Genomic DNA, 27,501 nt, shown 5'->3' on the forward strand with positions numbered 1-27,501 from the left:
TCTGTTAATAACAGATCTTTCTGGGTAGCGTGCAACTTATTTTCACAATGGTAAGATGCTTCAGTTCTGTTCTGCATGAGTCCTGTGTTTTCATCAGGGGTAAGAATGGAGCAGCACCAAAAGAAATCAGCACTCTATGAAACACTAATTAAGAGAATGGTCAGAACCCTCTTTATTCTGTAGCAATTGCATGTTTCTCTTTGAGCAGGAAGGCTTCTAAAAGCGAAACATAACTAGCGTTCATATGCAGTGACACAGAAGGGCTGCACATAATGTTCAGGAAGTATCCATGGTTTGTACAGTTTCGTCCACCACCTCAATTTCCAGGAGTGCTACGTTTTCTGTGAGAACAGCAGTAGTTCCTTTTTCACACTTGTATCTACCATACCTGTTAAAGAAAAGTGAAAGTTAAGCTGAAAGATGGTACTACCTAGGAAAACTCATTTAGACGTTCAGAACTAATTAGCCTTCTGCGATATGGAAGTTTCTTACAGTAGTCCAGAGTGACACTGTGCTTATTGCAGAATCTAAACTGATTGCAACAACTAATAAAGTTTTAGCTAACCTAGCATTTTTATGAAATACATGGTATTTAAAAAAAAGTAGCAGGTAATTTGAAAGGCTACTTTGTAGAAATAAGTTGGATCTCATTATAGCATAGGCCATTCTTGCTGTGTACTCCTGCTCAAAGCACAAGCTTTTTTTCATCTCTAGATTAATTTTACCAGTGTATAAACTTTGGGTTTCCATGCTAATCGTAGCTACCATTTAACACAAAGCCTGCCTGTAATCAAACCATATTTCAGAGATTTTGCTGCATCTGACTGTAAAGCAGTTGTCACTCTTCTCCCATTTACACAGTAGAAGCCATAATCGCACTTAAAATGTTCAATGAAGATTTTTCTGGCTAACCACCTATATAGTGGGAAGTCTCTGCTCAGAATAAAGGCTCATGCATACAAGTTTGTATAGTAAGAAAGCCAAAGGATTTTTAACTGAAGCAGTGCAATTCATTTTGGCTTTGGCTATGGCCACCTGCATTAAAAAGAAGGGGAAAAGAGATTTCTTTGAAGTCCACTATTTTGGTAGTGTACAGAAAAGTTGCACAACTTGCTACACATAACATAAAAGTACATATCGCAAAATCCTTTAACCGCCTTGGGGGGGCTGTAATTTCACTAACACAGCAATGTAGTTCATCAAACAACACATCTGAGCCTTTAGAGGTAAAATTTGTCAGCTCTGCTAACACTCAAATTTTACTCACTTGAGAATCTCAGCACCTCTGTATTCTGAATATTCTCAGTGATACAAGACAATATTACATCCTTAAATGTAACCTTGTTTCCCAACAACGTACAGAGTTAGGTTTGTGTTACAATCATTCAAAACAAGTCACAGAATAATGTCATTTTCAATAAATACAGGCAATGAACACTGAGAACCATAAAAAGGGGGTGGGGGTGGGCATACTGAAATGGATCTTTTTGACAGGGCTTGCAGCAAAAGGGAAGAGCTGGAAAGCAGCACAGGTTTCTACACAGCTGAAGTGGTTAAGAGCACTATTTCATTAGGAAAGCAAGAACGTTCATAACACAGCAGTTGTAGTTAATTTATACATAAACTAGGACTCAAGTTTAGGCTTAAATCTTGCTACTGCCATATTTAGCTATTAACTGTAAACTGTCCTTTCACATTACTGTACATTTCTAGACAATTTTAATTTATGAGAAAAATTATGAAAATTATCAAATTATCAAAACAATGTCTGTCTGTTGTCTCAGCAATCTCACATAGGTTATGTTCTCCAGCCACAGGCTAGAAAATACTTCTAGAACTAGAAGACAACATGGCAGTCCCAGGCCAGAGTTCAGCAGTTTTCTTTAGGTTTTACCCCTGCAGTGAGTTCATAGGTAACAGCTATGACAGGCTGGGCTGCGCCATGTGCTCCTTTTTCATATCCCCATGCTACAATTAGGCAGAACTGCACCGGGCATGGTGATGCCACGAGTCTTTCTGGCACCACACGTTTCAGCAAACATGCAAAGTGGGACCTTCCTGCTACCTGATACATCTATTCAGTCACAAATGTGAAACTTCATCACACTCAAACTGCCTGAAACTCCATGAGCAGTCTCTCAACATAGCAAAGAGGTGACAGGTAAGCAATTAGTTTCTTTCACACACCTGTAAATGCAACTAAGCCTCTTCTCAACTGCCAAGTACAGCCACTAATTTTGTTTTCTTGTTTAGCTGAAATTCAGCATAGAGATCTAGAGAGCACTATGACAAAATTTAGTATGACAGAAAACAAGAACGGTTAGGAGCAGCCTAGATAACGCACAGCTTCAGAAACACTAACCTTTCGCCTTTTCTGTTGGCCACATCGTATGGACGGAGAAAATCCAACTTATTCTTGCTTATGACACAGATATCGATGTTACTGCCAGAGCCCAGATCGTTGTATATGCCAGCTGCAATGGCATCTCTCACAAGCTGTTTGGCTTCCTCTTCCTGTAAAAGTTAAAAAAAAAAAAAAAAAAAAAAAAAAAAAAAAGCTGTCATTGCACAAGCGTTGGCATTTCACAGAAATGTTTGTCCATGTGACAGTGGAAGCTGTGAGCTCTCACAACAATAAATGAGATAATCACGAAGGACCACAGAGCATGAACAGCAGCCTACTGAACAGTGGGACAGCCTTTATCCTGTTCAGGCTCCAGCCCTCTCTCCCCTGAAGACAGAGGCATCAGATTTAGTAGAGAGTTAAAGAAACAAAATTAAGATTTTTGTCTCAATGAGTGGAGAAATTAAACATGGATTTTATCTTACAGGCTTCTGTGCACACGAACAAGTTCCGTATAGTGCCCTCTGTAACAGCTGCATACAAATTAAAGACCCATAGTAGTTATAATCCTTCCCTAGGTAGGAACTACTTACTCTTCTTCTGCAGTATCAAAAATATTTGTATAATTTTGGAACACAGCTTGGTTTACAAAATATATTCTGTAACTGCGTTGCAAGGCAGCCTAGCTCTGCACTGAATTGTAGCCTACTAATATTTTTAATTCCAGTCCTGAAAACAAGTGCAGAAAACTTGGCTGAACATACTGGCAGAACTAGGTGGCTTTATCAAAATACTGCAGTTTTTGATTGACTTCTTAGCATTTAAATGAGGAAAAATGGGAAGTTTGCTACAGTCCCTCTTCTGCTATAGACTTCAGAAATCCCACAGATAATTAAAGCATTATATATATACGAAGCATATTATATTAATTTATGTATTTCAAAACATATATGTCTACATTATTTAGTACAACTAACAGAATCCTAATTGTAGCAAAATTAGAATCAAAAACTAGAACAGGAAATAAAGCTCACATTTTATTGCTGCTGAAACCATGCACTAATCCTGCGGAAGTTCAGGTGTTCGCATTCTTACAGGTTTTGTATTATCTACTGTCTTTTAAAGGTGCAAATATGCAGCTGGTGAGCTACGCATGCTGCACATAACTGAGGATTTTTTTTAATTATTTTTTACATTATTTGGAAACTGTCTAAATAGTCTGAAACAGAGCACAATAGCATCTCCGTTACACAAACACGTTAACATTCAGCTTAATGTCTTTTTACAAGGAAACATTTCAAAATCATCAAAACTCTCCGTTAAAATACCACAACAGCTTTGTAATATCTTCATCCCCCATCCCAAAATAAACGGCATGTTGACATAGAGGCCTCTGAAGTCCAAGTTCTGATACGCCCGATAACCTTCTCTTCTAGTACAGGCTATTACAGCTGCACTGGCTCCCTCTACAGCTCCCAAGGAAGGCTTATTTTTATTTCAAAAGCAACTCCAAAAGCTGAAAGTCACAGATGAGATCCAGCAATATTAGAAATGAACTAAAACCAGCAAATCCTTAATTTTACACTGTAGCCAAAGATAGCGAGCATCAATATTGCGAACCAACCTTCCTACTGCATTCATTTAAATCCTGCAAAACACAGCGACGGGCGCCTGTTCTCAGCACCTGCGTGTCCCTGCCATCACGCCAGCAGCGCCGCTCCCTCGTGCCACACAACTCCCTGCAGCTCCCTGCCCCGCTGCCTCTGCCCCTGCCCCCTCCCGCTGGCAGCAGCGTCAGGCTGCAGGGCAGGGACGCCCCCTGCACCTACACCCGCCCCATTTTCATCTTTCCGGGGCCTCTTAGGTACGCACCTGAGCACAAAGCACACCCCTCGCTGCCAGCTTAGGTTTTTCTCCAACGTGTACAAGAACTTAAGAGACACTATGAGCAGAGCAGGCCTGTTCCAAGGAGGAAAGATTAAGACTGAAAAAAGCCCGTGAACACAGAAGTTTTGTCTCAGTTTTAGCTTACAGTCCTTCACGGCCGTTACTGCACAGCTAGCCCGGCGCGATCGGTGGGGTAACTGCATGCTGCGGGCACTCTGTCGCTTCGCTGACATTTCCCACCTCTCAGTAATCTTCTGCCGTTAGACAGGAACGAAAGAGCAAAAAGAGCAAACGCCCGGTGCTGATGCTGACAGAGGTACCTTTTTCATTTGCTTCATTCTAAAGGCCTCAGCGTCCCTGCCACTATCCTGCCCGTGAAAATCACGATGCTAAGAGAGCCCAACTCCTCCAACGCCTCTGATTCAGACAGCAGCTGCACAAGCCCCAGCGTACAAGTGCAGCTGAAGAGGAGCCCAAAATTAGCTCAGCTACAATCACGTCTGCTCCCAGCGCATACTCTGCATTCTCCAATGGCCCTCTATAAAAGAACTTGTTAATAGCAGCGTTCCACTTCTAACAGCTTCATTAAGGCACTGACCAAGAGTGGGGCTTTTTCAGTAAACTATTAAACAGCCTAAGTTCGTATTAGCCTCAATCTTTAAAAACAAGAAACCCACTTCCACTGAATTACACTTTCCACCACGCTGACTAAACCAAAACAGACATACTGTAAAAATAATTCCTGTATGTTTCCTCTGTGTTTCGGTAGTAAAGCTCTGATAAGCACGTGTTTTCTCCTTCAGCTGATACAAGACTGCTTGCACAGATGTGCTGTGTGCTGATAGTGTTTTATGTTTATTTTCACAATACTACTAAGACAAACAAACAATAGTGTGTGAATGGATTTATTTTTTTTTTAATTAAAGTGGCAGCAAAACCAGAAACATTTCAACCTATTATTTGAGCTGTTGGTACCAGAGAAACATCACAGCTTAGGAAAAGCAAAGCAGAATATGAGTGTTTCTTCCCCTTTAATCTTTTTTTTTTTTTTTTTAGAATTATGTAAAATCTTGCAGAGTCAACTCATTTTTTTATTATTTCTTAAAATGTTAATCTGCTGTTATCAAAATGAAAACTTCTAAAATGACCAGTACAGTCAACAGAGCTCAGCTGTAACCATGCTACAGCATCTGTTACACTGAGAAGGTCTAAAATGTAATCTCAGCTCCTTCATCTGATATAGTGCAGCCTAGTTCAGGAACCTGGAATAATTTTAATTATAGAAAACCCTACTACAGTGCTATGTTTACTCCTCCTCCCCTTTCCATAATTTAGAAAGATGACCAGAATAGCCACGAGAGGGAAAAAAAAATATCCTTGATAGAGATGCTGCATACAAAGTTCTAGCAAGGACTGCTATTTTACAACCCGAAAATAGGGGGTTATGGTGAAAAGTGCTGACACAGTCTTAAGTGTAGGGGCACGAATGAGTCACTGTAATAATTAATCTTAAAAAACCCTAAAAGTTCAGAGTATATAAAAGGAGCACTTCCTACTTTATGGTTGCAAAGACCAAGCTAACTGGGAATATCATTCTCTTGGGTCCACACTGCTTCTTAAATGAGATTACAGCAAGAGTGATGTACTGTAATACAAGTCAGTTGTGACAAGCAGCGCTTTATAGAGCTATCTGTTTGTCTCCATCACTACATCACACAACGTGTCCCAGGACTCCAATGTGCAACTCCATTTACCACTACATGACAAATGGGCAGCACTTGTAAAAGGCGCAAAGAGGTCCAGATCAGCCACGTAATGGTCACCACAGATGTACCATAGTGCTGGAGGGGGAACAAACAGACCCCCAAGTTCATTAAACTGACCAGTAATGGATCTTTCAAAACGTGTCTTAGGAATAGTACAGTAAAGGCTAAAATAAATAACTCAGCATGAAAGGCTAATCTGAAATGGTGTTTGATAAATTATTTATAACACAGACAATTGTCTGCATTTAATATTGGAGCTACTGGTAGCATCTTTAAAAGATGATTTATGTGTTGTAATGCCATTAAGCTTTATATGAGCCCACTGCTAGCTATAAAGTCTGCTGAGATTTAGAGAATGAGTTTTAAACTGTCACTGCAGCATCATAGTAGATAGAGACTGTATTAAATCTTTACTTTAAACCTGTTATCTGGAGAGTTGCATTTTGTAGACACTCAAGAACTGATAGATTACCTCTCTACAGCTGCTATGGTGCAAGTCCCAAACAGCACCAATAAGGAACTTTTACACATTACTCTTGTATACGACTTGAATCAAGTTTCTCCTCTCACTTAAGCGATTTCCAGATTTCAAATACTACTGAAGTGAAAAAGACACTTTTCTACAGAGGATGTGAACATTTCTACCTCATCTTAATGCTATTTTACTAATAGCTTTTAAACAAGTTAATCATGATGCCTACAGCAGTAAAGGGAGCAGCTGAACTGCTTTGTGAATATTATTTCCTAAATTATTATTATTTTTTAAAAATTTCACAAGTGAGTTAAACAAGATGTCTTTTCCATACTTAAAAACTGCAGAAAGCTTTTTTATTTTTTAATTCATACCAAAAAGGAATGAATGGCTTCTGCAGGTCACCAGTATCCTGTTAGCGTTGGAGAACTGCACTATGTATCAAATATCTAAGTCTCAGTAAGAATTTGAAATATTAGTACACAATGAATGTTAGTATACAATGAATATCATTGGGTGTAAGTAACAACTTTTGTAAAAAAAATCTAAAAACATTTAACAAAACTGACTTTTACAGCAGAATGAAATTTGTTCAAATTCTGTAATGTAAAAAGTACGTCCTACTGAAAGGCAGAGTCCACCAGACTGGCAGGTGGGAAGAGAATGGAAGGAAGCAGAGGGGAAGAAATCAGAAGCTTCAGGAAGGGCAGAGATGGTAAAAAAAAAAAAATCTATAAAGAAGTGTTGGGAATTGGAGGCTAGGAAAGTGATACCTCTTGAAGGACATAAGCACCTACAGAAGCATAATTAGACTTTCGAAGAGTAATCAGCAGACTACAACATGCGAGGATGTGCAGGTCTGTCTGTTGGGAGGAATCGTGGTAGAGATCAATATGTAACTGGAAGCAATGCTAAAATCTGCAGGGTAAGTCCAAAGAGATAACAAAACTGGGAAGCAAAGTACATTGCTTTTTTTTTCCTTGTACAGAGACGTTGAAAGGCTCCATTTAGTGAGAACAAATTTGTTTTGGCTGCCTTTTGAAGCTGGAAAGGCCTGGCACTTGTAATTTCAACCACTTGGGTTTCACAAGTCTTCACCAAAAGAGAGTGTGAATTTCAAGCAGTACCTCACAAGCAGATGAAAAACATAGTTTGTTTCATAAATCCGTTTTATAAAAATAAACAAACTATGCTACAATCACTGTATCTTGCTTTTCTTTCAGCTTTGATGAGATGAACAAATTCGGAAGTGGTCAGTCTTTCTAGCCCCTCCCCAGCTCCTTCCACCACCAGCTTTTGTTCATTTTCTAAAAAGTCACAAAGTAAGCCAAAAGGATTATGAAAATCAGAATCTGTAAAGATTAGCAGCATCTGGGAGACACGTAGCAGTAAGACACAAAAGATGGGTCCTGGGAGCAAATACCAATTCGTGCATAAAGAAAGGGTAGAAACTACTGAATATTCTCAGTAAGTGCGATGGAAAAATTAAAAGGACTCGAAGACTATTAAATACGATTACAATTTTCTCTCCAGAACACATCCTGTCGAATGCTGTGGATCATGCCTTCTGTTTGGAATGGCTTTCCTAATAGGGTAACTTTAATAGCATCTGTCTGAATTCTACCTTCTCTGCAAGTTTTTGAAGTTGGGACTTCTACTTAAATGAATAAAAATGAAGCACAACCAAATTTAAGTTATATACATTCCTGTATCTCCTTGTGCCACTACACCGCTTTTCCCTTCAGAATGTGGCATATTCTCAAATGCAAACTCTACAGAGACTGTGGCACCATCACTGATCCAATACACTGAAAGACAAAAAAACAATTTGCTTAAAACTCTGGGTTATTAATACATCAGGGTTAATATGCTGCCTACAATACAGAAAAAATGCAGGAAATTTAGTTTTGAAAGGAAGTAATTTTCAGCACAAGTGGCATAGGCAGAAAATTATGCAAAAAAGAAATCAGAGCACAGCAGTGACCTAGCAGCCTTGTTAAACCTCATCAAATTTAAGTTTTTACGCAAATGTACCTAAATTCATTAATATATCGGATAATTCTGTATTGCATTTGATGCAAATTTTGTTGTGAATAATATATTAGTAAATGTTTATTTTTCTAACTGTTCTTACCAAGAACTTTTCAAATAAAATATACCTAAGTCCCTAATTACTATTCTCAGTAATTACATTTTTTTCTTGTTCCATTGGTACAGACGCCTGCAAGCCCATGCTCATCGCCACCTCCCCCTTTCTGATATTGTACACCACACAAGTATAATAAACCATGTTAATATTTCATACCAGTGTGAAATATGCTGGAGTATCAATTCAACATCTGCTGTCTTTAGGGTACTGGCGTCCCGCAGAGACACTTTCAATTTGTAATTGAGTTCTATACTGAATTAATCAGCAGTTTATCTTTTTTAGTAAAATAATGTCTTCCCCACTAACCTGGATTTACATTAACAATTTATGCCAAATTACCTGCCAAGGCAAAAAACTTATATGATTCGGAACTCCTATTCAATAACATTAGTTCCTATATTTCATTCCTTACAAGGAGACTAGTACAATACATAGCTCCGCTGGTACAGAATTAAATCACAAGCTCCTCTCCCAACTGCAGGGAGTCTTTTAATACTACTTCCATACTTTGAGCTAAGAATTAATATGAAAACACATTTAATCTATTGCTTGTATCTGTGTAAAGTTCACGTTTTTCAGGGAATCGATTCTCAGAATAAAATGAACTCGCTCAACAACAACAGAGCTGTAAATTCTGCCAGGCTGCAAGTTCTACCCGGCGCGGTACCCTCGGTTTTCTGTACCACTGCATTACCTTGCACTAAGGCACTGAACCTTAGCTGCCAGGACGTAGCAAGAAATGTAAACCACTGAGGGAATAAAAACAAAAAATCTATGCCTTAGTACTGTGCATCAAAAGATGAATATCCAGCAATAACATCTGGCTTCAAATAAAGCAAATTAACTTTCACGTGACTATTACCTAAACTCTAAAAAAACGATGGAAGGGAATGAAAGCGAACATTTTGTTTGGGGAAAAAAAAAAAAAGTCTTCGGCCCTGGTAATTTTTTCTTCCTAAATACACCAAAAAGCTCCATAAACCTCGTTGCCTCGCAGGATGCCTCCCCCCCGGAGCCCAGGCACAATCCCCCCTCAGCCTCACGCCCATTCGGTCTGCTCCGCTCACACAGAGACGCACTCTGCCTTCGGAGTCCTCGCTGCAGGACGGTACTCGGGCTCCGTGCCACCTGAAATATTTTCCAGCATGTTTTGCCTGGGTTCTGCGGTTATAGGAGATATACAAACTGAAACAATTTAAACAGGAACACCTGCTCCTGAGAAATGCATCAAAAATAATTACCTGTCCTACATCAACCCTCTGCAGCGAAATGATCTCTTAACATGGAGCTCTGCTTCTGACTGCCTTGTCTACATTATTACGTACAAAGTTTAAGTATTACTTTCGTAAAGGTGAAGAAATGGTTGCTCTTTGTCACGCAGCAAGGCCCAATTTAAAACAAGGCAAAATTTATTTATTTTGAGAGCCCATAAACAGAAAGCTAGAAGAAAGTGCTACGGGGTACTACTGGTAACCCAGATTAATACTGCTGGCAGTTTCCCACCTGATTTCTGCACAGAAATTGTACTTTGATACATTCAAAAGCACACCTCAAAACTCTTCTCCAGTAATCTTAGCCGTTTCAGAGCCCACATAGCTATGAAGCAGCACAGACCATTTTAAATCAGGTTCGTATTTCCCATTTAACATTGGTTCAACAATGGAAATCAATCCAAGGCACAATCCTGTGGAAGATGAGAACAGAACTGACTGGCCAACGTGCCAAGCAGAAACGGAGTTAGGGTACACTAAGTTTAACCTAAAAAAGTAAGGAACAGCATGAGAAGCCTTTATTTTCTGGATGGCTGTCTGCGGTAATATCTGATATTTACCCATGGAAATTCAGGTCCCTGAAGGAGAAAATAATACAGGTACGTAAGGAAAGCATGAAATCTGTATCACTGAGAGCTCCATCAGTAAAAGGCAGTGAAAACACGCCACTAACAGTCTCCGTTATTGTCACTGAGTAATAAAATAAACAGATATACAGAGCACATAAATACTAAGTGCTTATTTTTGTTCACAGAGTCAGATTTTTTTTTCCATTTACTTAATCTCTGTGTTTGACACCAACAGGAGTTCAAGTATCTCAGGCAGGCTCTCCAGCTTAACTCTGATAGTCTGGCTTGATCTCTATTGTCTGCCGTCTGAGTTCAGCCGACAAACCTCCCAGCAAGTGGTCACCTTCCCATGGAGTCATTAAACCTCTGAATGTCAGCTGGTGGGATTAGCCTGCAGACTTGCACACCTGAGCCCTATGGCGGGGACACAGGCATTTTGATCACCATCACTAATGAATACAGAATTCATATGCAGCTTGTCATTGCTCCTGAGCCCCGAATCACACAGATGCAGTCTAAATAAGAATGATGAGAACTGTTGTTGAAGATTAGAGAGTTTTGGCAGTTTCCAAAAATAGCTCAGTATTATTCTCAGTAGCTAATAAACAAAAATAATGCCACTATATTAAGGGACAGTAGGAAATATAAGCACAGAAACATTTTTGAATGATCTGTATGTCAGCTGTTTAAAAATCGAAGAAAGTGACATGTTTTCCTAATATTTTGTACTAAGCCTGATATTTATTTCAGTAAGATAAATAAATAAGAAGTATGTGCTGAAACCAGCATTCATACTACCTTCCCCTTTGATACAGCAAAGACCTTCAGTGCACGCAGAGCATCTTGGGGAAGGCGTCCTTTATGCCACAGCTCCTTCGCTCTGGGGGCACGGGGCTGCTCCCACATACCTCAAAAATCAGTGGCAAAGCCAGGAACAACACTGCGAACCAAAAGAGCCTGAGACTACGCATTTTAAACCTAGATCACTTCCAGCCCTCTTCCTTTCTGTAATTTCTTTGTGAGCACACCTACTCGGACAGTTGCAACCATTAGCTGGAAAAGGTTACTACCTCCCACGGCTGGTCTGCTTCTCATTTCTCCATTTACAAGGGATTACCAAATCTGCCAGCTGGACTGCTCGTGAGATTGCTCCCTACCCGTGTTTGTCAAAACCAAGCAAGTCAGCAAAGGTAGTTACTGCAGAACAGTCACAAAAGCAAATCTGGCCACCAGGTGAAGGAGCGCACATCGCTGGTGGGAAAGCAGGATGCAAAATATTTTAACTCCCGGACAGCAGAGCTACTCCTGCACGAGGGCCAGTGTCTGTGGGTCGAGGGGAACACAGTCACAGCATCGCAACCCCCTTTTCAAATCCATTCCTTGCCCTCCAGAGCTTCTGGTTTTCTGTCATCGCTGCTTGACTTCCTGCCACACTAAAAATGGTGTACTAAATGACTGTAAATATAATCTCACATTTTTGCAACGATCTATTTCAGATGTAATTACTAAATAGCTGCCAGACTCTTATACCCTTCCATTGTTCCCCACCTATTCTGTGCCCCTGAATTCATTACGAGATGTATTTTATTTTTTCTCTGCAGTAATACTGCTTTCTGTGGCTTCTCCTCACTCTCTTCCTTTTAGGTCCTCCTTTAATAAACTTGGCTGTTTTAATGAAATACAAAAAAGAAAGTTACAGACAGCCTGTTTCCATGCTTAAATATGAAGCTACAGTATAGCCTCACTGTACATCAAGTAGTTCTTCTACACAAAAAAAATCTACTTTTCAAAGAGAAGTCAAATACCAGGACAAAATATATAACGTTCCTCCCCCATTTCCCTAGGAATTCAACAACCACAGCATAGATAAAGCCAGGATTCCAGCATCTAATACCATAGACACACTTTTTTTCCCAGATCATGACGGCTGCCATATCTACTGCTTCAGAGCACTTCTTCACTATTGTTTAACACTGGAAGGCATGAGCGTATTTGCAAATTCTGACTACGGTTTAAAAACCATATGGCTACTCTGCTGAAAGAAAAATGGGCTGCAATGAAAGATCTAAGCTCAAAACACTCTATTAGATGTGCTGTTCTTCCACTTATGTTTTTTAAAGTAGATCTATAGCTGCCCACATGACAGATTAATATTGTTCCACAGTAGTTAGGTGCTTGGCATTACATTTTGAAGCATCTACAGGCCTTCAGGGCTGAAAGTGTTCACATCTTCAGCAATCTATAATGGTTCCTCTAGAGGCCAGCACTTGCTTCATAATGAAACATGCCTCCATAAATCAGACTGCAGAAGTGGCACTTGTGTACGTCACCATCCATCTTAGCAGTTTCTCTGAAGGATGTTGGGTAAAGATCATCTCCCGGCGTTGCAACCAGGGAAAGGACCATCACAGTTGGCATTGATAAAGCATGTGCTACTTAAATCTGAAGACACACTAAGTCTGTGGAAAAAAACACATCCTGCTGGTGTTAGCATGCCTCAGGCAGTGGTAGAAGCTTCAGCAACTCATCTTCAAAAGGCAGAGAGCCAGGGCTCTAGAAACCTGCAAAAATTGGCTAAGCCTGCAGTCTTTTTTTTTTTTTTCTTTTTTTTTTTTTTTTTTAAGTTGAGAATCTTCAAAGTCTACAATTCTAACTGTAGGGCACAGCAGCTGCCACTGCAGATTTGATCCTCTCAGCTTTTGGCAGCTCTCAACTTGAAATTCTAGCAAAAGAATTTTTCAAGTTGCTATTATTGCCTGTCATAGATTTATAAATATTGTGCACTATCTGCTGTGGCATGGCTCTCATGGGACACCAGTGCATGCCAAAAGCATAACAGAATGAAAAACAGTTCCTATTCTTCAAATAAATGCTAATTTTTTTTTAACTGTGCTCATACGATGTGTTTGGTGATCAGCTTCAATAGTACAGAATATATATCAGAGCGAAAAAAGCTGATTGTCGTTTCCAGTAGTATTCAGCTGCTACTTTCATTAAGCTTGTTTAATTACATTCCAGATGCTAATTTGCAAGTCGATACCAGAGGGTGCAGGACAGTTTGCCTTTGAATCATTTTTCTGTGATGTGATGGTCTTGCAGCACACCACTACCCTTCAGTAGCCCTAGCAAGATATTCTGACAATTAGTGCAAAAGAAAGCAGTATTGATCTTGACAGAAAAATATTAATCCTCTACCCATTTCATTAAATTAATCTCCACGAATTTTAAATTTAATCATCATTGCCATTTCATAGCAAATTTTACATAGAATACACAGTGTGGTTCGGATTTAATTTAATTTCAATAGAAATGTGCTATTTGGTTATTTTATTGGAAAAAATAAATCTGGCATAGAAAGTAAATATTTTAAGATGGCAGCTGTAACAGCATGAAGAAGTGTTTAAAAGTAGAGTTTGAGCTCTACCACTTGAAACTTTGCTGGTTTAGATATTCTGATTATTAAATTATTAGACAACAGAATGTCTCATAAAAACAAAGGAAGGGTTAAGGGTTTGAGGCTTGCACACAAGCCTCAAACATCTAAATATCTATTTCAACAAACTGGTAGGCTGCATTTCCACATGCTTGTTCTAACAGTGAGTATCTGCTGCCATTTACGGTTGTGTATGAAGACAATTTAATTAGGATGACCTTTCTAAACAGGAAAAGTTGGAAAATTAACAAATTTGGGTGCATTTTTGGTTGCTCTTACACAAAGAAAGACTTAAAATACAAGCTTGAAAACTAGCTGAGAATGAGGTAAGATTTTTAGTTTCATAGCATAGCTCTTTGACATTTGTATCTTTGAAAGGGGACTATTATGCTGTAGCTGTTGATTCCAAGGATTTGTAGTCCATGTTTTCAGTCTGAATAGCACACATGCCAAGTGCATAGTCACAGGAAAGGCTGGAAAAGAGACTGTGTCATTCTCACAGCAGTATGGGGGGAAAAAAAGAGTAGAAAGACTACCTCTACACCTAGTGGTTCTTTTTATTAGTTATCTAGTGCAATGCTACTTACAGAAGATACTTGAGTGCCTATTAAAAGGTTCCAGTGTTTTTGATAGCATTTATAAATATACTGGAGGCCAGAAATCCAGCTTCTTCAGATATTACCTAAAACACTGAAGCAACATACAAATCCTCATCTTACTGCATTTTTTAATTTTGCACACCCACAACTATTTCATATATATAACAGCATATGACGTGTTTTAAGTGTAAATTTTAATTGATCAGTTTTAGTGAGGAACTCAAGAGTTATGGGATTATCCCCAGAAAACACACTGCAGTCATGGCAACATCTGGAGGGGAGAAAATGGCCCACAGCAGTTGCACTACAAAGATGAGGAACGTCTGAAGATCTTTTCTGAAGTTCATCAACTTTTCGTGTGTTATTCAACGATATTGAATATCTAGTAAGATTTGTTATTTGTGTATTTCATGCTCAAATGACTGCAAGAGTTAATGTTACAAGTCATTTTAATGGGTTAACTTTCTGATTTTGTGTTCAGTTCTCATTTTTTTTCTTTACTGTGAACTTATTAACTGATCAGAATGAGAAGGAGCATTCACAAATTCTGAAGAGATTAACGTGGTTTAAAGGGGGTCTTGACACTATTGAGGCATTTTACAAAATATGGTCACAGAAAGCTCTACAATTGTTTTTTGGTGTTGTTTTTTTTCATCAATTGTGAGCCTGCAGGTAACTAGATTTTTCGCCATTTTTAGTTTAGCAGACACTGAACATGGTGCTAGTAAGTGTAATGAAATACTAGAGAGAATACAAAGATAATGTCCTTGGATAAATTCATTAAAAAAAATATATAACAGAATAACTTATTCTGATCTTCATCAAGACACTCCAGCTTTTATAGCTCTCCTTAACGATTCTCTTTCATGAACAACCATAACGTTTCTCAAGTTTGATCACTGGCAAAACACAAACAACTCACAACCAAGTCTTCCAATAACCAGCTTTTAAGTAGATAATAACAACAAGAATGTAGTTGCTAGTTCTGAACATAGCCAATCAACCCAAAATCTAACTGGTTTCCTATGCTACTGGAACATTTTGTTATTTTTACAATCATCTATTCTCTTTTAAAGACTGAGAGTTGCATAAAGAAGAGACTGCCTGACTACTGAGCAAAAAACCCAGCAAAACTGACTATGCAAGTGCTGTTAAACTCCTGGAGTCAACTATGATTAGTAATGTACATGTTTTTCAAGCTTTCATCTACATTAAAATCATACAAGTTTTTCCATACTTAAATTTGCAAGGTTATACATTTATTCAATTTTGTATCCCCTATTTTCTTTACATTAAGCTGACATTAATGTATTTTAAGCATTTGAGCAGATTTAACTTTTTTAAAGCAAATCTCTTAAATTCTTCATGTCATGAGAATTACTGTAGCCAAAGAAACACTGAAAGAAAAAATCATCTCTTACCTCCATGTCTGGTTTGTATTTATCTTCAAAAATGGCCATAGCTGCTAGTGATCCAGAACCTATGGTAACAAAATGAGGACACTTCTTTAGCCAACATATTTAGATACAAGATTGTGGGTTGGTTCTTATTAATTTATTAAAGAAAAGGTAACAAATAATCAACAACACAAATCAGACCGCAAGTCTACCTTCGCTTACAACTATTACACAGTATCTACCTCTTGAGGTCCAACACCTAATTTAATCCTAAATTTGTTATCTGGTGTACACGGACTTGTGTTCCCTGTCCCGACAACCTTTTTATCACTGTAAACACTGAGATATGAAAATGAGGTTAGCAAAAGCGAGTTACCTGAATACCAGCTTCAACTCCTGCTCCTCCACTCCCCAACCCACACCAGAGGGTACGGCACTTGATACTGGGGTGCCCAGAGGGAACAGATCGCCCTAACAAGCCGCCCCGGCACAGCCACCTTTGTGCAGGGGACAAGTAAGCCAGCAGTGGTAACTGGGTTGCTGGCTGCTGCCATCAGGTTATTTCCCATATCTAACAGTTTATTACACATTTATTTCATGCCATTATTTTTACTTTCAACAATAGCAACTCAATAGACGAAATGACAAAGATGACATCACAAGTTTAACATTACTTCTCCTAAAGCCCACGCTGCAAGTACGATAACGTAACGGAGCCCATCTCTACCCAAAGCACTAACTGCAGGTGTTACAAATACACTTTCCATAAAGGAATACAAAAAGCAGTACAATACTATTGGAAACTGTAAACATGCTTTGTTCAGAGTGAATCTTCAGGAAGGGATCTCGTCTGTCTGTGGCCCTAACCATATTTCAGTGTGTGCTACTTTTGGGGAGTGAATAAAGTTACCTGCAATTTTTTACTCCAATTAGAAGATTTTTTGGCATTTATTACTTTTTAACTTGTTTTGCATACTGCTATCTGTTTAGCTGGGTCACAGAGAAAGCCATATTTTCTATTTAAAATGATTTGTGTATATCGCTTGACCACCTCAATGGTTTAGTGAAAGAAAAAGGCAGCGATTAAACAGTTTCAAATGAGGTGTCCTGCTGATTTTATCAAGTCTGCTGAATGTATAATGAAAAAGGAGAAGCTGACAGTGACACTGTTGAGAAAATAGAGACTACCTTATCTGAACCATTTAAGGAGGTCCAATTATAGATCAAATTTAAAGGGTAGAAACAGCAGATTTACAGACACAAATCAATGAACATGGTAATCCCAATGAATATGACAGATATTCCTGTTACAGAATATTGCTGTGGTTGAGGATCATTACCTTTACAGTACCAAATACATCACATCTAAAAGCAGTAGGACACTCTAAGTGCGTACTTGTATTACAGGCTGTGACTATTCATTTACACCTTGGAGCAATATACGATTCCATTTTTTAAATGCTGAAGCTGGGAATAAAAAGGATTTTTAAGCAACTAATAGCAGAAATGAACTGCTGATACAAACAGCTGATGTCACAGAACGAATCACCAAATAAAAGGAATTTTACTGATCCTTCAAACAAGGTCAAAATAAGGTGTGTTCCAAAACAAATACAGGACTTAAACTATAAAATAATTCTTTTTGTACAATGACGCTGGAACATTTCTAATGAAAGGTTAAAAAAAATCTGGGATATGGTCTCAAACTAAGACCATACTCTTAATGCACTCAGATGAAGGTCTACCATAAGCAGAATGGGAAGCCTTAGAACAAGAAAAGAAACAACCTTACCCTTTGATAAGGTTTCTTTAGAAACAAAGTCAGTTTGAAGCCTAAAAGATTTTGGAAGAAATAAAATATAAAGTTAGCATCTTACAAACTCCTACATTAAAACTACTGAGCTAAGAAAAAATGGTCTTCGTTTCTCAAAACTTCTACTAACAAACAAAAACTAACCAATAATGCTAATAATCCAGTAATTTCATACGTGGCACAATTAGATTGGATTTATTCCTCCGGTTCTCTTTTTAAAAAAGTTCACAAAAGAACCCATGGACAAGAACTCAGGAGACTTGGAAAGGAAAAAAAGATCCTTATGTTACATTAAGTCCTTTATACATAAAATCTGTACTGTTAACTATCTCACCACATTACCAACATGCAAATAAGCGTCAAATTTAATATCAGCTTTAAATAAGTAAATGTAGCTGGTCCTACAGCGTAGGTTGTAGGAGAGTTGTTGAAAATGTACTTAATTATCACTACATGTAAACATTTATGTCTAAAAATCAAGATTCCAAGAACAGGAAGCAACGATGGAAAAGCAGCTTAAACTCAGTTTTTTTCTTCAACTGGTTATGAATCCCAAGGTAAGTTTTATAAGCTTGTCTGTAAAAAAAGGTACCTTAGAAGAAGTCTGCAACACAGCTAAACATTCTCTGAAAGAACAGATTTTGGTAATCTAACTATCACAATGGAAGTTCTTTACTCTTCCTAGCACCAGCTGTAACAACTGTGTTTTTAGGAACACCAATATATGGAAACTTCTGAGTTCCTCCACCAAAACAAATCACCTGCTGTTTGACAACAGCAATACCAACTGCTTGAAAACCATTACCGATGTGAGTTAACGCAGCCACCTGTAGCACACCAAGGCAAGGAGCCTCAATCCACCCATTGTGCTCCCGGAGGACTGACCCCGGTCCCGCACAGCGTGCACAGAAATGCAGGAACGCGGCGCGGGCACTGCTCTGCAGCAGCCACCAAGCCCCCTGCCCACACTCCCCACAAGCCCGCAACAACGTCTGGAGAAAGACGAAATCCAAGCATTGCAAAACGCAACCCACTAATGAGGAATAGACGCTTCCACCTCATACACACACAGCTGATTCAAGTCAGCGAGGATCCAACATTGCAGCAAATCAACGTCAAATCTATTAAAATAATCAGGGAAGCAGTGATGTAATGAATCCTTGTATAGCATCCTCAACTGAGATCAGACCCAAAGTAATACCTCAACAGTTATTTATCTTAGATAGCTTGTTTTTAAGTTTGGGAACTTAACACCACACAGTCCACACTATCAGTGCAGAAATAGGAACTTCTCTTGGTTGGATTTTTTTTTTTTTTTTAAAAAAAGATGTTAGCTTACAACTCTTCTGTAAATCAGCAGTAAGGGTAATTAAAACCAAATACAATTGGTAAAGTCTTCATGCATTTGTGCTACATAATATACAGAAATCTTTTAGCTGGACTTTTTAAAAACACCAATGGCAATATTACTTCAACACCTTGGGAAACAAGAAAAAAATGCCATATCAATTCTGAAGAATTTATTTCACATCCATTTTCAGTAAGCTACACCTTTGAAACAGAAATATTCAGGAAATATTAAACTGGCATCTAAAGATATAAAAACACCAATAGCCAAAAAATAAAGAACCATGAAAACCGAGATGCAAAGTTGTATTCCAAGGCAAATACTTTTCAGTCTTGCAATTAGCACGAACCAGAGAACTTAATTAAAAGACCACACGAGTTTTTTTGTTTTGTTTTACTTCTTTAAGAAAGACTGGTCATTTAATAAGTTTTCACAACCGAATTATTCAAAAATTCCTGGACTTGACTGTAATAATCTGACTTTAAAAATGCCTTTGGCATTTACACGAGGAGTCGTACCACTTCGGTATCAGATTTGAAGTAAAAGATAATTGTTGATACCTGGCAGAAAATCCAGCTAACAACTTCCATTGTCTTTTGCAACCGCAGGAGCTTTTCTACGACAGGTGAACTGGACCTTTTTAGCAGAGCACTCACTGAGGACAGCTCCTCACTGCGGACAGCTCCTCACTGCTAAGCACAGCCCGTTTTCATCATCCAAGGACCTGTTTGCTACCTCAGCCTGCCACACCGGAGGATGTGCACAGCCTTGCGAGAGCAACATTTAGCAATTCCTAATCCATCAGTGTCAGGACTCCCTGACAGGGCATTTATTCACACGCACTCATTGTTATTCAATTTGCTGTTCATCCTAGGTAAAAATTTGGTGATCTCCACAGCCCCATCGATCAGGATCATTTTTCACCCTGGTTCCTGGCTGAGGGGCCGAGTCTCTGTGGTGGTACTGCTTGCTCGGCAGGACAACATTGCCAATGCATGAAGAGCTGATTTATGAATATGGAGCAACACAGGTACCAGGGGACTAGCTTCTGCCACTAGAGACTACTGGAACATACTTACTGTTTCCAAAAGCTGAACTACAGACTTCAAGTGGTTTAATTTTATGCACGCATTTCATTATAAGTCTTGGCCAGAAGCTTTCCTAGACAAGCCAAGCAATCAGACAATCTTGCATCGTTTGCTGAAATCCAATTTTGTCCTTTGTCAGCATAAACAGTTTAATTTGATGTTTTCACTCCTGAGTAAGCACTGAGTATCTTTTAAATCTGCTTTGCAAGGGAGGACATCACTCTACCCGTCCACAAATACATTCAAGGCAAGATATTTTAGCACATTAAAAACAAAAATAACCCAACACCTCAGCAACATTTCCCATTAAGAATTTCATTTCCAGAAATTGACTGGCCAAAGATACGTATCCTGATTTAATAAACCACCCTTCAAACATTTGTGGAAAAACATTACGGTTTACATAAAACAGAAATACAACTCCTATTACTATCTTGGATATGACCTTTGATACATTTTCTGCTGTTTCAGTTCTCTTTCATTTATAACGGTAAGCAGATCTCCTGTTACTAAAATATATCCTAGTCATTAGACAAAGTAGTATCAGTGTACAGCGTATAGAAAGGTAAAGAACATTTGTGCTGAGAAGGGCTTTGTGTGGAAGCATGGACAGAAGTAACATGCAATCACCAGACAGATCTGGCACAGCTGACAGCAAATCAAAGCTTAAACTAGAGTAAAATTAATCCACTGAGAGCCTACTCCCTTGCTTACTTGAACATGCTCTGCCACTATGTTATTTTTGTAGAGGGAGAGGAATGGCCAGGATTTTCAGAAATACCATATTTTAAAGCGTTGAAAGCATAGGCACAGAAGTAACCGTGAACATAACGGCAGCTGTACGACTTTATTCAGGCAATCAGCTCCTAGTAGTTAGCAGTTTAAAGTCATTTACGGTTTTACAGTTTACTACAATATTGGACATAAGGCAATTATAAGAATCAGACATTTACACTATTTTTTTCTTCTATTAAAGGCTAAACAATGACATCACATAACATGACTGTTACATGGATTTTATTTGCCAAGCAAGTAATGTACCAATTGCTAAGGTAATGGCACCATCTATCGGTACAGTACCACCTCTGCAGAATTTCTGTAAGTTGATCACAGTTCTCATACCCACAGAGTTAAGCGGATCATTCAGTTTAACAGCTGTACTGTTTTACTAGTTCAAAGGCATGGAAAGCTTTGTTAAAGGCTGCGCGTTAAAAATAGGTTCATTAACTTCCAGAACAGCAAGTCAGTTCAGAGGCCACAGCTTCTCGGAATAGCTACCACATGCACACTTAACTGTCCCACACAAAGCCTCACTCTGCTGAACATTTGAAATAGATTCATATATACAACCCTGGTTTATCACTTACACCAGAATCTTTGCATTTCCTCCAGCGTTCTCAAAGACTTTTTTTTTTGCACGCTAAAAAAGTTTAAGAAAATAAACTTTGAGATCACATCTTCAGCTCTAACAAATGAGGAATATTAAAGCTCTGATAAAAACAGGCTGTGATCTCTTTAAAATTATCAAGAAAATGCAACGGAAATTTGAAAACAAACGCAAAGAAAGTGGTGGCCTGAAGGTCAAACGAATTGGTACAAGAAACTCAGTTAAGTCAAGCCCTAACAAATAGTTTGAGCGTTTTTTAAAACCCACTACTTCCTTAACCACATTCAGAGAACGGACTAGTTAAATCCCTGTCCCACAGAAGTACACGTTTTTCTGACAAATAAATGAAAAAGCCTATAGCATAAATTCTGTTTTTACAATGAAGCTGTTTTAGTTTAATGCACTGTACTAGAACTCCACAAAAACTGCTCACTAAGAACTTCTGTTCTTAGTGTTGTGGTGGCATTTTGAATCCGTTTCAGGAAAAAATCCCCAAACCACAGGTTATTGCATTTCTGGTTCCTGCTCTTCCAGATGAGCAGAAAAGCCATTTTGTAGATACTCCAAGAGAGACCCAGAAGGAAAAAAAAAAAAAAAAAAAAAAAGCTTTAAAATTTCCAAGAATATAGCTAATGGCATTTAATCTAGAGATAACAACCATGAACAGGAAAAGATTAACTAAAATTGAAGTTGTATTTTCCCATCACAGAGTCAGCATAAAAGCTACATAGAGCAAGTCTTGCTTATTAATCTGACCTATGTCATTTTTCTGCTTTCAATTTGCTTTTCTGATTTATGTGGACTTTACATTACACTTCTGCAACTCTGCAGAAACCAAGATTTCATTTAAAAATCATTCAAGTCTTCAAAATGAAAGGTAAATCTGAAACGAGTGTCTTCTTTTGAGTTCAGAGACCAACTGCAACCCCAGTTATGTTTGGAATTTTACTTTTTCCAGCTTATAAGATATTCTTGCTAGGTTAGTGATCTTAAAAATCATAGGTGATACAGCACATGACTATTATCAGCTCATAAGACACCAGTTTTCTCTCTTACTATTTTTCTCTCTTACTCTCTACCTTTCTCACCCGTTTTTACTCTTCAACCCCAAATTGTTGTCTATAAAACAGAACAAAACTCAGAACTGATCAAACAATGAAACCATTGAAAGTACAACTGTGTGCAAAAGATTTTACAAGTTCAGTAATATTTCAAGATGTGTGTGTCCTCTTCAAAAATGTGTGTGTTAATTCCCTTTTCAAAAACAATAACCAGGGAGAATGGCAATCACCAAGGCTCTCCTGCAAGTTGAAGATTGTATTTCTGGATTCTTACCAAGGGGACTCTTCAATCTTCCCTCAATAAATAAAAAACTGATCAAGATGTCTAGCTAATGAAATTTATCTAGACGACACAGACAATGAATAGTTTTAAGATATAGTATGAATTACTAGCTGAATGAAGATTCTGTATTCTGGAATAGTGTCTTCTTAAAAATACTCATAATGGCCTCCAATGCTCTATCAAGGAGATCACAACTAAACAGGCTTATGCTCAAGAGCCACTTCAGCGTGAGATTTTTGCTACTGCAAAGCACCACTGAGGTGTTCAAAAGTTTAATTCTCTCCTGTAGGTATTCTTCATCTGCTTTTGTGGGAGTGGGAAGCAATGGAAGAATGGATCTGCTTTTAACGGAGAAAGACAAGATACACCAGAAAAGCTGCCCATGATTTGCATTTGCATTCTGCTGCCATGGAGTACTCATTTACAAGTTATCCTATATACTTGTTTACAGTTGAGGAAAAAAAAAAATCAGAATATATTTACCAAGACTGTATTTTATTATATACCTTGAACATTACTTTTGTACTTGGTCTTGGCAAGGCAGTACTACCTGAATGTCAAAAAAATGCATGCAAAAATTACACGTTTTCAGTATCACACTCCCTAATCCAGAACTGAATGAGATATATACAGAAATGCATTTTTATGATTTGCTTGCTTTTTCTAATTGTTGGCAATGAAAGCATTATGCATGACAAACATTACTGTTTAAGTTGTTTTTTTCTTCATTTTTAGAACACAAACTGCTAGCAGAAATAGCAAAGAAGGGATCTTCACAGTCTGCAGGCCCTCAAATGCAACACTTCTATCAAACTACTGGGGTAAACAATGTGTACTTAAGCCAGATGATTCCTTTTCAAGTTGCAAATGTCAATTTCTGAAACTGACAACCTACTTCCTGGAGTGCAGGGACCACAGGAAACACTGATTGTGAATAGGAAGTTGAAAAAACAGCTAAAGAGGAATATACTATGTATCTCACAAGAAGAGAAAGGAATGACACCAAGAAGCAAGGCCATCATGTAGATTAAAGGCTGGTTTGGTTCTTCTAGGAACCTCTATCTTTTTCTTAGCAAGAAGTGAAAACCATGTGGTTAAAGCAAGCTAAAACTTGGCTACCTCTGGCCAACAAAACAGAAGGCTGAAGCCAGGAAGATCAAAGAACAGCTTCATACTCTCCTCCACAGCCCTCACAAGGCAGGAGCAGGAAGAAGGTTCATGCTTAAAATTAGCTATCAACTTGCGGGACATTTTCCAAAAAAAAATAAAGGACCTCCCACAACAACAGAAACTTAAAAAAAAATTACTTCAGTTCCATATAGTTCAAATTAGTGCTATTACAGAAAAGGTACAGATGGAAGACTTAGAGAGTTAATAACCTGACGGTGGGCTACTAATGTCAAGTTGGCACCCCATCAACAGACATAGCCTTCTTATTGAGAAGCTCCATATCATAATTAAAACCAATCGTACGTAGCAAATAAACTACAGTGAAGCACCTTCTTGCTTAAAACACTGCTGCTACTTAGCAAGAAATACAATAGGTCCAAATGAGAAGCGAGACACGTTTATTCCTAATGGAACTGCAGTAAAACTTCAGGAAGAATGCAGTTCCCCACACAAGATTTTATATGAAGCGTAAGTTAGCACTATCTGCACATCAAGTTTCTATAAATTTTTTACAGTAAGTTTTTGCAAATTCTTTTGCTTTGAGGTAAGCTGGGAAAACAAAAGAGCAACTTTCTGAATACCATTTTTGCGCCGCTTAAGATTTAGATAGTATAATAGCCCATATCCTTAAAGCATTCAAAATAGAACATCTCACCTGCCACAAAAATACGGGTACAGCTTTATCTCTGAAGTCTGAGCTCTGCACAGCTCACAGCAAACAACAGAATTTATGTTAAAATTACACTTTTTTTACCAGATCGTTGTGTCAGAGTACTAAGGAACCAGCACTTACCCATGGTAACATAAGGCAATTTGTCAGTTGATCCGTGGGGATATATGCTGTAAAGGTGAGGTCCTGTGACATCTACTCCCCCTAAAACCAGGGCAGCACCAATGTAGCCTTGATACCTAGGGACAATGTTTATACGTGAACATGGAAACCTACAATAAAGCTGTGCTTTTTTGTTTGTTTTAAACACAACGCATGCATTGGAGAATTCTTCCATGATTACACCAGGTACATTTCCATAACAGAAAGACTGCTTTTACTATCTGTGAGCAACAGCCTAAATTGAGAAATTAACTAAAACATTATATATTTCACTGTCAACCAGAACAAGCGTGCATTGGACAAGCAAGGAGACTAGAAGATACATTTGTGCTGACAGGGAGAGAATTCAGAACAGTTTTCAAGCCTTGCATGAAATTCCTGTATCTGCAATTACGTTTATATTTAGAGACTTCAAAGAAAATATATTCCTTCGTTTCCTCCATGAGATGTTCTTGGCTGATTTAACTTTTTAATTCGTTGTCTTATGACATGCTTAAGGCAAACTGCCCAGCAATACAGCATCAAGCAAGTGAGCTGAATTATTGTAATTCATCTAGGTCACTTGGTTGAACAAAGTTGGGGGTGTTGGGGAGAGGAGGGCTTTATTTCACTCTGCTGGAGACTCTTCCATAGTTTGAATACTCTCTCTAAATCAATATGCTTGTTTCATTCTTTTTTCTCTTTCAACAGCATTCTTTACTTCTACAAAAAACAGTATTAAAACAATACTGCAATGCTTAAAGATTTGGAGAACATGCCCTCAATAATGGCACATTTTAAGTCGCGTTGCTATTTAGGGGGTACAACTGCCATACTTGTAATGGTTTCCAATCAGTCAAGCAATCATATAATTTTTCCTCAGGACAACTGCAGAACAACTTCCAACTGTTATATTCCTATATCTCACTAAACCACCAGCAGAATTCTGTATTAGCAGAATCTGCAAGCTTCAAATGGTTAGTCATTCTATTCCTTTGAAAATAAAATAGATTTTCAGATTTTAATTCTATTACAGGTCATAAAATTCTCAATTTAAAAAGCTTGCATTTACAAGATTATTACTGGTCCAGCCATCTTGTCACAAAAAGATACAGATCAGTTTTCACTGGTGTGATCAACAGTTCATTAAAGTATTGTCCTTATATTTTTGCAGTATAAATGCTATCAACACAGCACAACTGTAGTATCAGTTCTCTAAAATATCACACACAGAGCAATTCTTCAGTCTTTCCTCGAGTCTTGTTACGGAGGTTAAGTAGGCTAAGTGAGGATGCACACTCACAGGAGCTTGAGTCACAGCTGGTAGTTTTAATAGCATTATTAATAAATAAAAACATTCGGTTACCTGAAAAGCATTTGCTTTAGCATTCGATTAGCTGTGACAACGCGTGGAAGTCGCCCGGTAGACAGCGAATGGAGCTCCAGATTGGAAGAAATCAGTTGAGTTGTCATATCAGTATCTGCAGCTGTTCCAGCACCGCAACAACTGGAAAATATTGCAAGCAAGTTGGAAGAGGTGGGGAGGGGAAAAAAGTAACTCTGTGCCTCTATGAGCATTCTGCCTGCTTTATTCAACAAGTTTAAACTTCCTTTTTCTTCCTAAGCCGCCTCAAGTCATTCAACTCCTTGTAACTACTTGGGTTTTCTTCTTGGCCATCCCTAGACAGCATCTACAGTCTCTGAAACACAACAGCCTTGCTACTGGTAATTCTAATGAGCGACATATGTAATTATAGCCCCTTAAGACTTTTTTTTTCTTTTCAGCATTTGCAGTCCGAGCATTCCTTTCCCTCATTGCAAAATTGAAAAAATTAAGTTCCCATACGCTTAATATTTTCAAAGCATGAAACAAAATATCCTGTTTAAATGTAAATAAAATACCAAAAATGAGCAAGCCTGGCTAATAAACGTAAATTATTGTTTTTAAGCACCTTAATATTTGCTGTTGGCAAAGGGAACAGCTGAAAATCTCACACAACAAACGATTTAACGCTTACTAGATGTTAGGAGAAATGAAGTGTATTTTTGAGCAGTTCTTGTCAGCTACGACCATTCCTTCGGTTGCTCTCGTGTCTGCTCCGAGGACCACGCCATCCTGCGCAAGGAGAGAACGACTCCCAGAGCCCGGCCTCGGCACAGGGGGCCCGACACCGGGAGGACTCGGCACCGGGGGGCCCGGCACCGGGAGGACTCGGCACCGGGCCCGGCCCCGCGGTGACTCAGCGGCGCCGCAGCGCTCGGGCCCGGCCCGCCGCAGGGAGCCCGCCCGCTGCTCCTCACCTTGAAGATGACGCCCGCGATGGTGGTGCCCGTCTTGCGGGCCGCCGGCAGCCGCTGCCCCTTCTGGACGAGCTCGGCCTCCAGGAGCGAGTTCCTGCAACGCAGGGCGAGCGCTGGGGCCGGGCGGGGGTGGGGGGGGCTCCGCCGACCCCGAGCCCCGCAGCCCACCCGCCCGCCCGTCCCCTTGCCCCCCGGCCCGCCCGCCCCGGGCCTCACCGAGCGCAGTTGTCGAAGCTGAAGCCGCCGCTGGGCGCCTGCAGCACGGACACGGCCGCCATCTCCTCGCTGCGGCAGGGACGAGCCGAGCGGTTCCGGGTCGGCCGCCTGCGCGCGCAGCGGGGCCGCGGCCGGG

The 27,501-nt window shown here is 39.1% G+C and overlaps 1 protein-coding gene across 1 annotated transcript; it reads right to left on the minus strand.

Annotated features, from left to right (window-relative positions):
• Positions 1 to 152: 152 nt before the first annotated feature.
• PSMB7 (proteasome 20S subunit beta 7) lies at positions 153 to 27,501 on the minus strand. The gene is made up of 8 exons (XM_040531335.1): positions 27,366 to 27,501; positions 27,150 to 27,243; positions 26,867 to 26,964; positions 26,215 to 26,355; positions 24,831 to 24,946; positions 15,912 to 15,970; positions 2,363 to 2,514; positions 153 to 388 (listed from the first exon to the last, which is right to left on the minus strand). Exons 1-8 carry the CDS (start codon positions 27,425 to 27,427, stop codon positions 277 to 279), a joined length of 834 nt encoding a protein of 277 aa, XP_040387269.1. The 5' UTR covers positions 27,428 to 27,501; the 3' UTR covers positions 153 to 276.

The sequence above is a fragment of the Cygnus olor genome, chromosome 19 (assembly GCF_009769625.2).
Source record: "Cygnus olor isolate bCygOlo1 chromosome 19, bCygOlo1.pri.v2, whole genome shotgun sequence".
In the NCBI taxonomy this organism is placed as follows: Eukaryota; Metazoa; Chordata; class Aves; order Anseriformes; family Anatidae; genus Cygnus; species Cygnus olor.

Excerpts from the sequence above, each read along its gene's own strand:
- PSMB7 (XM_040531335.1), bottom strand. The coding sequence starts at position 27,427 with ATGGCGGCCGTGTCCGTGCTGCAGGCGCCCAGCGGCGGCTTCAGCTTC. Across the intron at positions 24,947-26,214 it reads CTAAAGCAAATGCTTTTCAG|GTATCAAGGCTACATTGGTG; the intron begins GTAACCGAATGT and ends CATTGTCCCTAG. Across the intron at positions 15,971-24,830 it reads ATTGCCTTATGTTACCATGG|GTTCTGGATCACTAGCAGCT; the intron begins GTAAGTGCTGGT and ends TTGTTACCATAG.